The 13,112-nt window shown below is 34.0% G+C and overlaps 1 protein-coding gene across 1 annotated transcript in view; it reads left to right on the top strand.

Annotated features, from left to right (window-relative positions):
• Window positions 1-5,813: 5,813 nt before the first annotated feature.
• Window positions 5,814-13,112, top strand: part of LOC107707947 (von Willebrand factor A domain-containing protein 2-like) — a 15,752-nt gene continuing 8,453 nt past the window's right edge. Inside the window, exons 1-5 of the mRNA XM_016512073.1 lie at window positions 5,814-5,865; window positions 7,475-7,549; window positions 8,369-8,502; window positions 9,274-9,383; window positions 11,688-11,882. Of these exons, the coding sequence (XP_016367559.1) occupies window positions 5,814-5,865; window positions 7,475-7,549; window positions 8,369-8,502; window positions 9,274-9,383; window positions 11,688-11,882 (566 nt within the window). The remainder of the gene's footprint in view (window positions 5,866-7,474; window positions 7,550-8,368; window positions 8,503-9,273; window positions 9,384-11,687; window positions 11,883-13,112) is intronic.

The following is a 13,112-nucleotide window of genomic DNA, read 5'->3' on the forward strand; positions in this document are numbered from 1 at the left end:
TCATTTTCATTGTATGAAGAAAGATGCTATTAACGTGAAGGAGACGGTAATATCTTATGTGTTCCATGAAAGAAAGACCTTTGATTTTGAAACCTCTGGGAATTTAAATTTTTGGGTGAATTATGCCTGTAGTTAATGCAAGACAAGTTGGAGGATGAAGTCAGTACGGAAGTAGCAGAGCACCCTCTCTGAGGTACAGCATTAGAGAGACTCGGGACACTTCAGTACCTGCGGCGAGAACAGGACGGTAGTGTCATTGAGGTGAGACATTTACTCCTGAACTATGCGTTTTTAAAGTGTAACTTTAAATAGAAATGTTTGAAGATTTCTCTGAGCTAAAGTCTTATTCCGAAACCTTAAATGCAAAACCTTCGGTGCAGCGGCATTGGACATTAATATATTACAAGAGTGATATTTTATTTTTCTGCGCCGTCTCGCGCGTTATTACTGTACTACAATGTATTGTGTAATAGCAAAGTTTAACCGCGTCATTTCATTTCACGCTTTCGGAGATTAATGTAACGAAACATGTTTGATTCACGTTCTCTGCATTAAATCGACCTCGTTGCTTAAATCAAAAACGTCTAGAAAATATTTAGGCTTGTTGCATATAAACATTGTGCGACAATGGGGAAAAAAACTCCAAACAATTTTATTCGATTAAATTTGGGTGTAATCGAATTTACACTAACATGCATAAAATAATGTAATATGCACATTATATCTAAATTACGCTTAATATGGAATCAAAAGATTACAGGATAATACAAATGAACCAACTGCAATTCTCTAAAAACGTCTAGAAAATATTTAGGCTTGTTGCATATAAACATTGTGCGACAATGGGGAAAAAAAACTGCAAACAATTTTATTCGATTAAATTTGGGTGTAATCGAATTTACACTAACATGCATAAAAGAATGTAATATGCATATTATATCTAAATTACGCTTAATATGGAATCAAAAGATTACAGGATAATACAAATGAACCAACTGCAATTCTCGGCTACGTGAGTGACGTCGTTCCCTTTGTTAATGAATTAATATAATGTTAGCCAATGATGCTTCTAGTAATAAATACATTGAAACAATTTCTCATAACATACCAATGATTTATATGACTCTAGATGTCTTAAAATGATGTTTTCTCCATAATGATTGATGCGTGACAAAATCTATACAAATGAATTATTGTCACAAATGACTAGGCTAATAAGTGAGCTAAATAAGGATCTCAGGAGGAGGCACCTAAATGCTGTGTCCTTTCATCCTCATCTTCTCTTCTCATTTACTGTCACTCGTGATTATAGAAGTGTCTAGTGTTGCTCAGGTCATTTGCTCCCTGCATAGGGATCAAGCAGCTGCATACACCTGTGTCTTGTCCATTAACAAGCATTGCCTTTTAAGCTCTGCAGTGCCAAATAAATATATTTAGCGTGTTTAAAATATCATACAACAGTATGAAAGCTGATGTAGCCTGCAACTCAAAAAGATATTGATTTGATTAAATGGTTTTCAGTGCATTTATAGTGACTCAAAGGTTATTGGCACTGTGGGTTGCTATGCATGAAACTGTAGAATGTTTTTTAGCTTTGACTTGTTTGTGGCCTAATAAAAAAGACTATTTAGTTAATAGTTAAGGTAGAGGTTTTCAAACTGGGGTCCTCAGGGGCCTGCATGGAGAGTGTGGAATGGGTAAGAGAAAAAATATTGAAATTGATCCAATTTAAATACAAATTTATATAAAAAAATGTACATCAAATAAAAATAAATTACATAAAAATATATTATATAACTACCTTTTAGATTTTAAGATTGGGGATCCTCACACAAGGATGGTCATATTTGAGGGTCTGTAGCATCCAAAAGATTGAAAACCTCTGAATTAGGGCATCTTGGGTGAGGAGTTGTTCATAGATAAAGTAGGAAGTAATTAAAGTGAAAGCTTAAGCTTATGCTGCGTTCAAGTCCTCCTGGGACGTTCGTACTTACGAGTTGACAAGTCGTAATTACGACGTCAGGTGCGTTCAAGTCCGTTTAGTCGGCACAAGATGGCGGTGTACCTTCTTTTAATAAATTACAAGAAAATACAACAGGGTCTGTTAACTCTGCTTATAGAAAATGATGAGCAAAGAATTCGCATCAGGTGTGTTTTGCGTTTTTAATATTTTTTTTTAGACCAGGATCCCAGTATAACTGATTTTCAGCATCAACAAACGCTAAAATACAGAGATTAAAAAAAGCTGTTAGCTAAATGCAACATGTAATATGGCAAATCAAAATATTTTTCACCTATAGGTGCAAAAATGGTAGCATTTTTTTACTTGGATTTCATTAACTGGCTGCGTAACAAGAACATGACCAATTTAAGTTTATAGGACAACTAAACTATCAATTTAAACAAAAATTTACCATAAAAATAAATTACATACAAATATATTATATAACTACCTTTTAGATTTTAAGATTGGGGTTCCTCACACAAGGATGGTCATATTTGAGGGTCTGTAGCATCGAAAAGATTGAAAACCTCTGAATTAGGGCATCTTGGGTGAGGAGTTGTTCATAGATAAAGTAGGAAGTATTTAAAGTGAAAGCTTAAGCTTATGCTGCGTTCAAGTCCTCCTGGGACGTTCGTACTTACGAGTTGACAAGTCGTAATTACGACGTCAGGTGCGTTCAAGTCCGTTTAGTCGGCACAAGATGGCGGTGTACCTTCTCTTTTAATAAACTACAAGAAAATACAACAGGGTCTGTTAACTCTGCTTATAGAAAATGAAGAGCAAAGAATTCGCATCAGGTGTGTTTTGCGTTTTTAATATTTTTTTTAGACCAGGATCCCAGTATAACTGATTTTCAGCATCAACAAACGCTAAAATACAGAGATTAAAAAAAGCTGTTAGCTAAATGCAACATGCAATATGGCAAATCAAAATATTTTTCACCTACAGGTGCAAAAATGCTAGCATTTTTTTACTTGGATTTCATTAACTAGCTGCGTAACAAGAACATGACCAATTTAAGTTTATAGGACAACTAAACGATCAATTTAAACAAAAATTTACCATCAACTACAGACGTTGCATCCATCGATTCCGCCATGTTTCTCATTGACACACCCCCAACTCTTAAACTCGGGACTTAAAGAACATTTCGGTGAGGAATGTATGAAATTGTGAATAAAGAAGAATTAGGAGAGCAAAGCCAGAGCTTTTACTGTGCTGCTCTGACCCTAGATGGCTCCACTTGTTACACAGACCGAGACGGGTTGTTAGTCAAGGTTATCGTATGGCAGGTTTTTGAGGTGCTCTAAGAGTCCAGATGATTATCAGCCTCAATGGAGGCCCTCTTAAATGGCACCTGAACAAGTGCTGTCTGCTTCCCGCTGTTCATTCAGAAGCAGGAAATGCACCTTATCAGGCTGAGATTTGCTCAGATTCCCTTCGATTACTGTAGTCCAACTTTCTAAAGAGTCTCATAAAGAGTCCTGTGTGGCTGAATTGTCCAAAAGTCTCTCTCTCAGTTTGCTGGATTTGATTCTTTACAGAACAGATTCTATCTTTAAGAATGTCAGGTGGCATTCCTAACGTTTCCTCTCTAGAGTGGTACTCTGTGGGAATCTTTAGAAGTGCAATCGTGAGTGAGACGATCAAAGAGTGACTTCACAGGTCAGAATTGCCTCGGTACACACTTCATTTCATTCCAAAACTGATAACCACTCTGCCTTTAAAACTACTCTTAACACCTGGAACCTGACCAATCAGATACAACAGCGCAGACATGACACACACACACACACACATTTCGCTTGTGCTCTTTAAATGTCTCTCAAACACATTTGAAGAAAAGATTCCACCGAGTGTACACTAGCATGAATAGACTTATACTGTTATCTACTTTTATCAACTACAAAGACTACATTCAGGAAGGTTTGTAAACTGGAAATAGCCATGATGTTTGTAGGTGTTATTAAGTTGCATTATGGATGTGTCTATGATACCTATGGTTTCTATCAAACTTGTACTCAACAGAAGTCCGGGGCTTGATATGACTTTTTAAAAAAGTTTTTGCTCACCAAGGCTACATTATTTTATAACAAAACAAAACAAAAAAATATATTGTGAAATATTATTGCTGTTTAAAATAACTGTTTTCTATTTTAATATATTTTAAAATGTAATTTATTCCAGTGGTGGCAAAGCTTCAGTGTGACATGATCCTTCAGAATTCATTCTGATATGCTGATTGATTGCTCAAGAAACATTTCTTAATATTATCAGTGTTTAAAACAGCTGTGCATTTATTTGAAATAGAAATCTTTTGGAACTTTAGAAATGTCATTTTGATCTATTTAATGCATCTTTGCTGAATAAAAATATTAAATTATTTATTTAAAAAAAAATTGGTCCGGGGCTTGATATGACTTTTTAAAAAAGTTTTTGAAAGAAGCCTCTTATGCTCACCAAGGCTGCATTATTTTATAACAAAACAAACAAAAAAAAGAAATATTGTGAAATATTATTGCTGTTTAAAATAACTGTTTTCTATTTTAATATATTTTAAAATGTAATTTATTCCAGTGGTGGCAAAGCTTCAGTGTGACATGATCCTTCAGAATTCATTCTGATATGCTGATTTGCTGCTCAAGAAACATTTCTTAATATTATCAGTGTTTAAAACAGCTGTGCATTTATTTGAAATAGAAATCTTTTGGAACTTTAGAAATGTCATTTTGATCTATTTAATGCATCTTTGCTGAATAAAAATATTAAATTATTTATTTAAAAAAAAATTGTACTGACCTCAGGCTTTTGAACATGTCATCCTGTGGCTAATGCATAATTAATTTGGAAATACTGTAAGTAGCTAATTCTGGTAGTCTGAGCATGAGCCAGTTCTTTTATTTTAAGTGTTGGTTTTGGATGGTTGTTGGTTTGACTTTGATTGCAGAGTAGAACAAGTAGACGTTGAGATTGAATCCAGTGGCCCATATAGCGGTGAATAATTCTCCTGTCTGGTGCCGCCAGTTGGCATTTGTCAACATGTTTAATTTAATAATAAAGTTTGGCTCTTAAAGATGTGAACTTTGACCTTAAGCTCTGGGAATGTGGCACAGGAGGATTTTATGGCTGCAGGGAGACTTAATCTGAGATGAACAGTATCATGCTGTTTTCTCCACACATCACTGGGCTCTCCCTCCACTTTTCTCAAAGCACAGATGGGTAAATGATTAGTCTGATGTGATGACAGTTTGACTGGTTTAGATTTGAGCTTGCCCGCTACCAGGGGGAGAGCTAGGAACAATGTTTGTGGTCCTATAATGCCTACTCATTGGGCTCAGTGGACAGGCGGTCCACCCATTAAGATTTTGTCATGAGTCCCTTGAGTTGTATTGATGGTCTTGACTTCTGTCAGTCATTTTATTATGTATAAGGGTGCAGACTTTATAGACCACTGCTACCTGAGTCCCTCAGCTATTAGTTGGTTGGGTTTGACCTCAAAATAGCCCTCAGACTGGTTCTTTCCCATCCCATGTTCCTTGCTTGTCCGACCAGTGCCTCTGAGGGTCAATAAAAATGGCTGCCCCTCTAACCTCAAGCCCACCAACTCATGAGTGAAATTCCAAGAAATCTTTCTCTTCCAAATTTGTTTTCCCTGACAGTCTCACTCACAGCTGCTTTTCTCTTTGTTAGCATTCTCAAGCCTTTTTTGGTACACTTGCTCAGTAGTTGGCCTCTTCAAAGACTTCCTGCAAGACTCTTTCCTCAGTTTTAATTGATTTTTGTTTTGTTCACATTTCAGGGCTTAAAAATGTCCTCTAGTAGCCGGCTGCATCTCCTTTTCATGTTCCTGTTTGGTCAAGGTAAGAGGAAGTGACTGAGCACTTGCAGTTCAGAAACATTTTATCTTATTATTTTAATCATGTGTTTTCAAAGTGCAGAGATTTTAATCATATCTTTCTTAATCTTTAATTGTGCAACTACTTTAAACATGTGTTATGCTTTGTGACTTGGGATGTTTATCTGAAAATAATAATTCATTATAGCCCTCAACTAGGAATTTCAGCAAGATGTTTATTACTCGACACGTATGTTACCTTCTACAGAATTTGCCCTGTGAGGAATACGTTTTATCAGACTGAGAGATGTAAAGCTGTTGTTATTATACTTTATTGGCTGTCCTGCTGAAGCCTCAGCTAAACACTTCTATGACTGTATTCATTTTGTTGGAGTGTGGAGTTTCTGAATTGAGACATCTACCCGTGTAGTATTTTCCCATTACATTCCTGGACATAAGCCATAAATCTGAGGAGGGATTTAGTCCTTCAGTCCATTTAAATCAGGCGATAAAATGTCTCCTGGTTCCACAATGTAGCCTGTCAGAGAGGATCACCGCAGGGTTTGAGGGGAGATTCACTGTGACCTAGTACAAGTTGGCTTGTTCAGAGCCATACATCACTGATGCTAGTCATATATCATATGAAAATAAACAGACATCCCCTTTCCAGGGTTACCAGTCCTTTCCTTTTTCCTTTAGATGTACAAGTACATATACTTACATATGCAAACAAAATCATAAAGCTTTATGGTTTACAACACATGCGCTTGATAAGATTTACATGAACAGTTTATATCAAAGAATCTATCAAAAATATTAAATGTGTCTATGTATTGTTAAAATAAACTATGGCTGTCATTTTAATTTAATATTTTCACTGGCTTAATATAAAAAGTAGTTGCTTTCAGCACAAAAAAAAACCTTGGTTAACATTATAGCTGAGGGAAAAAAATATATATACACAGACATATATATATCATTTTACTATTATTTTATTTTTTATTTTTTCCTAATTTAGTTAGTTTATGTACAACATTTTTGGGTATAATTTCCTTTGGAAATTATATAAATTTTATAATTTCCTTTGGAAATTATGGAATAGAATTGTCGTCTTAAAATCTTTTATCATTTTTTTTTGGCTCTTTATCTTCTGGTATTCTTGTGAGAATAGCAGTGATTCAGAATGATTCAGATCTATATTCACCTCCACCATCAGTGGAATTAACCCATTAACATTTTGTGGTCTCATAATTTTGCCCTGACACCCCCAGCTCCTCAACCCCAAGATATATGTACAAGTATACATTACAGTACAAGATATATTATTTTGGTGCATAAATACTAGTTTTAATAATGTATCATTTTTTCTGTTAATTCTGTTTTCTGCATTACATTTACAGTACAAGGATTAGGGATGGTGCTTAATTGTTTTAAAATAACCTTAATGATCCTAAAAATAGTTTAAACTTTTAAAAACTATTTTTAAAATAATTTTTAAAATGTGAAATTTTGTTTTAAAAATACATTTAAAACAAAGAAAATAAAACAAAATTTATTTCTATTTCAGATTGTTTGGTAAGTCTACTAACTACTATCTGCTAAATCTACTAATGACAGTATCTCTTTCTTTATAGTTTGGTCCATTTCCTCTGTGCAGGAAATGCAAACGGATCTCGAAACCATTATGAAGATAAACGCTGCTGGAGAAAGTGAGTGCTGACCTTTTTCTTTCTCAGTCAGAAATTCAGGTGATAAATCCTCAAACATTTACAAAGCAACCCTGTAGTGTAGTTGGACAGCATTGAAAATATTTCTAGAATAGAAAAAATCATGTCTGTATGAAGAACCACTAATCTACAGTACTGCCAGTGTGTGTCCATATAAATGTGTGAGAGAGTAATCTGTGTTTACTTGTAAAGAGAGGGCTTAGTTTCATGTCGAATGTCTGCAGGAATGACTCCACAGTGACACAGAAAGCCTGTGAGAGTTTGTGTATTTTCTTGCCTATAATTTAGGGACAAAATTGCCTGCAGACATTACCTAAATCTTGTCATCTAGAAATTATATTTAGCGTTACATAACAACAACACAAGTCTATGTTGTGTCCTCATTTGTATAGCTAAAAGTACAGGTGCATCTCAATAAATTAGAATGTCGTGGAAAAGTTCATTTCGGCATGCCGTCTGTCTAATCACCTTCTTTATGACAGCCGGCGGGTTCTAACATGACAGCTACATGGATTATAATTTAGCCGGTTGACTAGCACAAACTTGCTGTAATGTGTTTGTGAGTATTTATCCCTGCTAGAGCATACCACAGGCGACCTTTGAGCTGCTTAAGTGTGTCAAATACAGGCTAGTGTGTATGTGAACATGTTGCTGTTTTGCACCGCCATTGTGTTGTTTCATGTGCCATTGAGTTAATCAGTCTGGACTTTCATGGACTAATACTATACATTAGTGACAGTTCAGTAGTTAATGATGGAGTTCAGATGGGTAAGCTTTGTGTTTTCTCCTGTGTGTGGTCAGTGATGCAGTGCTCCACAGCAATGGATATTCTCTTTGTGATGGATAGCTCTTACAGCGTTGGCAAAGGAGGATTTGAACGGTCCCGTCACTATGTGTTGAAGCTGTGTGAGGCTCTCGATGTCAGCACAGACAAGGTCAGATTGCATGAAATGCATGAAATCAGATTAAAGGAAAAGTTCTCCCAAAATAGAAAAATTGTCATTATTTACTCACCCTCATGTTATTACGATCTACTCTCTATAGTGATTCTATAGTGAAAACACTGAAAAAAGCACCTATATTCAAAATTGTTTCACGTGTACATTTTTAAATAGTGTGTTAATTCAAGTATACATTTTAATAATAGTTTGTTAATGACAAAACACCATTCATTATTGCATATGCAATAATCAAATGTGAATTATTATTAATAATAGTGAATAATCACTGTTATTTTTGGTGTTTATTTTCATATAAAGCTAGGAATGTAACACATAAGTCATATGAATGATTTGTCATATGGATGAATGGTTTCTTTTTTTTATGTTTTGGAATATGACAGCCATTGATTACTACAAAAAATAGCATACAGGCTTTGAACAACATGAGGGAGAACTAACCTGAAAAAATTTGGTGTAGAAACAATTTTCACTTAGAAATTGCTAGCAAATTTCACAAATAATTACAAAGAAATCACAAGTAACGCATGACATTTTGAAGTATAAGACTGAAATACTGTTGACTGTATTTTAAGTATTTTCTTGTAAAACATACTTCAAAATTATTTTATTTTTTTAGTAGTAGTTAGTTTTTTTAGTTTTTTTTTGGTTATATTCCTTTAAATTTTGAATGGCAGTTTTTGAACTTCAATAAGAACTTTGCTTCCTGTTTGTGGTGTTTAAACAGCATTCTCTGTTTTTGGGCAGGTGAGAGTTGGTGTTATTCTGTTTGGTTCCACGCCCAAACTGGAAATCAGTCTAGACTCCTACAAGAGCAAAGAGGAGCTGAAGAAAAAGATGAAGAAGATCCACTATAGGTACAGAGATTAGTGTTACTGTGTGTCTGTCAGGCCTTAGCACTTCCTGTGGAGGATGAGAAATACCTCACTCCATTTTATATCTTGGAGACTTTGTCAACACAGAGCTGGGGGACTCGTGTTTACATTACACTCTCAACATGTGTGTGCAAGTGTGTCTGAGTGTGCTGTGCCATGATGGATGGCTTGATGAGGTTGAATTAATGGTTTTTGTGGTGAAGGATATGCAAGGATCTGTAATGTACGGTGGCAGAGAAGTGCAAAGCAAATCACAATTCTGAAAACAAAATAACAAATTACAAACGCAAATGCAAGTCTAAAAAACAAAATAACAATTCAGAAAGCACAACAACAATTCAGAAAACATTATAACAAGTCAGAAAACACAATGACAAATTCGAAAACAAAATAACAAGTCAGAAAACACAAAGACAAATCCGAAAACAAATTAACAAATCAGAAAACACAACGACAAATCCGAAAACAAAATAACAAGTCATTCTGACTTGTTAATTTGTTTTCGGATTTGTCGTTGTGTTTTCTGACTTGTTATTTTGTTTTCGAATTTGTCATTGTGTTTTCTGACTTGTTATAATGTTTTCTGAATTGTTGTTGTGTTTTCTGAATTGTTATTTTGTTTTTTAGACTTGCATTTGCGTTTGTAATTTGTTATTTTGTTTTCAGAATTGTGATTTGTTTTGCACTTCTCTGCCACCGTAGTAATGACTAGTAGCTGAATTACACTCTGAGCACACATCTGGCCTGAACCTCATCACCCAGTCAGGACATACCACATCTCCCTCGACAGGCTGTGAAATTACCGTTTCAGATTCCCACTCTATGAAAATATCACCACTTGTCTGTCTAGCTGAACAACTGTGAGCGAAGATGATGGAGAGAAGCCCAGCTATGCACATGTCTGCATCTCAACTGGCACTCAGTCAGTATCCCTGTAGGATATAGGAGATCATGTATTTCGGCACAGGATAAAGGAGTATTGTCAATATGTGACAGTGAAAAATTTAGCTTTTATTCACTAGTCACTCATGAAACTGTATTTTGTACATGCGTGCATGCATGCATACATACATACTGTGCATAAATAAATATTATCATTGTTATTATTATTATTATTAATTTTATATTATCTATATTATATTTTATATTATATTATATGTCTCATTTATCTAATGTTAAAAAGATAAATAATATAGAATTATGTATAATATTTTAAATTCAATTATATCATTTGTAATTTAAAAATATTTATATATTGTTTTACTGCCTTTTATGCTGATTTAAAAAACAACAACAACAACACAAAAGGTGAATTACAGTAATAAGAATTACTATTAAAATATTGAAAATTGCCTGTGTATGTATAAATACTATAAATAAATATAAAATATATAAATATATATTTATAACAAATCAATGAATGAATACATTTGATTATAGTTGTAAATATTTTAGAAAATGATGAACAATACTGTTTCGTGAGTGTTCAGTTTTTTATATTATTCTGTGTATAATATATTTATGGAAAATACTTTTATTTTGCATTTTTATCTACTGTCTACTACAGATGCTTTAATTACAAGATAATATTATCAGTATAACAGTTTACAACAATTTCTGATCTTCTGTATAAAGGAGTTCACATGGTCAGTGTCACAAATTTGCTTAATTGGTGACCTTGAAATAGTGCAGAATCTTATATTATTTCATTTTACATCATTTTTCTTTGATTTACATTTTCCATAACTCCTAAAATCATAAAATCCTTTATTACTGGCTTTAAATTAGATTTTGAACCCTACATTTTCAGTGTGTTGCTCTAGATTTTTAGACCCTCATTCAGAAAAGCACAAGTGAGATAATCATTCTTACATTGTGATTGTTGGTTGCAATTCCTAAAACAGTTTGGTAATCAACAGGCTAGCTAACTGTTAACTCCAACTTATGTATCAAGTGTTAATTAAGTTAATGAAGTTCATGCATTAACACTGGAAAGAAGTCAAGCAGAGTTTGAATCAACCCAAATATAAAGCCAAATATAAAGCCGAGGGGCCACTGTTGTTAGTCCTCTTCATTGTGCAGTGTTGTTGACTGTGCTGCTGTGGGTATCTGATGTACTGTTCTCCACAGTGGAGGTGTGACAAGCAACAAAGCTCAGTAATAAAGACTGGAATATCATTTCACAGTGATGTGGGTGGCAGTAGTTCATTTTGATATTCTAGACTCTCAGTTTTGTCTTAAAAATGCGATATGTATAAAGTAAGTCTGTCTTTTTCTCTTGCTCAGAGGTGGAAGCACACAGACAGGTCTGGCTCTGAAGTTTGTTTTGAGGAAGGGGTTTTCCGGCGGACGCAATTCCACAGTGCCACGTGTTGTCATCCTCTTATCTGACGGAAAGTCCCAGGGGGCATTGCAGCTGGCTGCCTCTGAGCTCAAGCTGTCTGGAGTGACTCTGTTTGCCGTGGGGATCCGTTACCCTAGGTAACACATAACATTTACATTCATTTCAATAACGGAATAAAACCCTCACATCTCTGATTACCTGCTTCACAAAACCTGTCAAGAACATCACCGGGTCATATTTCACCTCAAAATAATTTCTAATGAAATAAGAAGATACATTTTGCTTAAAGGAAATGAAGCCTGTAATATATATTTTATGTGACGTTATTTTCATGACAATTAAGCATTTTCACACCACATATTCATTACTGTAGTGAAAAAAACTGAAGACAAAAAACTGCTCTAGAGTAGTCTCATTTTCATTTCTATAATGTAAAAAATATTGATATGTAATATATATGTATATTATTTTCAATGTATTAATTGTATTAACTGTAGTCAACTGTAGTCAAAAAGTACGTTATTTGTTGTACTACTTTCATTTTATGCTGATTAAAGACAACACCAAAACGACACCAAAACCGTGAATTACTGCAATAAGAATCAATATTAAAAATCTTGTGGGTTAAAAAAAAGTGCCAATTTATTATGGAAATAATGTCAAAAAACACAACTAGTTTTCACTTACTTTATGCAATAAAGAAAAAATCTAAAAATCTAAACTAAAGAAAAATCGGTAACACTACAATAATGTTCATTAGTAAACATTAGTTAACTACTTTAGTTAACATGAACTAAGAATGAACAATACTTCTACAGCATTTATTAATCGTAGTTAATAATAATTTCAACATTTACTAATGGAATCTTATTGTAAAGTGTTACAGAAAAATCAAAACTTTCATTGGCATAAAACAATGGAAAATATGATTTTTGATATATGAAACAATTATAAGCACCCCTAGAAATTCTTATGAATTACTACTGGAACTTCAAACAGGACCAGGTCCTGGTGAGATTAATTTTTTATTTTTTTTTAAAAGTGTGTTCTGATGTTCTTCAGTCTCATCAGGCATTATAGGAGAAAACTGTATTTCGGCAAATGGAGGTTGCAAAAAGTATTCAATTAAAGGAGGGCAATAATTTGCCTCATTTATGTCATAATGAGATTTCCCCTCCATTATTAAATAAATAAAAGTTTAGAATTAAAGAAAAGGTTAGATTTGTGATTTTTTTAATGAAACATAAAAATGATAAACATCAGATTCTTTTTTCATATTTACCAAAGGGTCTAATAATTCTGACCACAACTCTCTTTCTTTCTTTCTTTCTCTCGCTCTCTCTCTCTCTCTCTCTCTCTGTGTGTGT

This window comes from Sinocyclocheilus rhinocerous, unplaced genomic scaffold, assembly GCF_001515625.1.
Source record: "Sinocyclocheilus rhinocerous isolate Xijiao unplaced genomic scaffold, SAMN03320098_v1.1 scaffold1243, whole genome shotgun sequence".
NCBI classification, from domain to species: Eukaryota; Metazoa; Chordata; class Actinopteri; order Cypriniformes; family Cyprinidae; genus Sinocyclocheilus; species Sinocyclocheilus rhinocerous.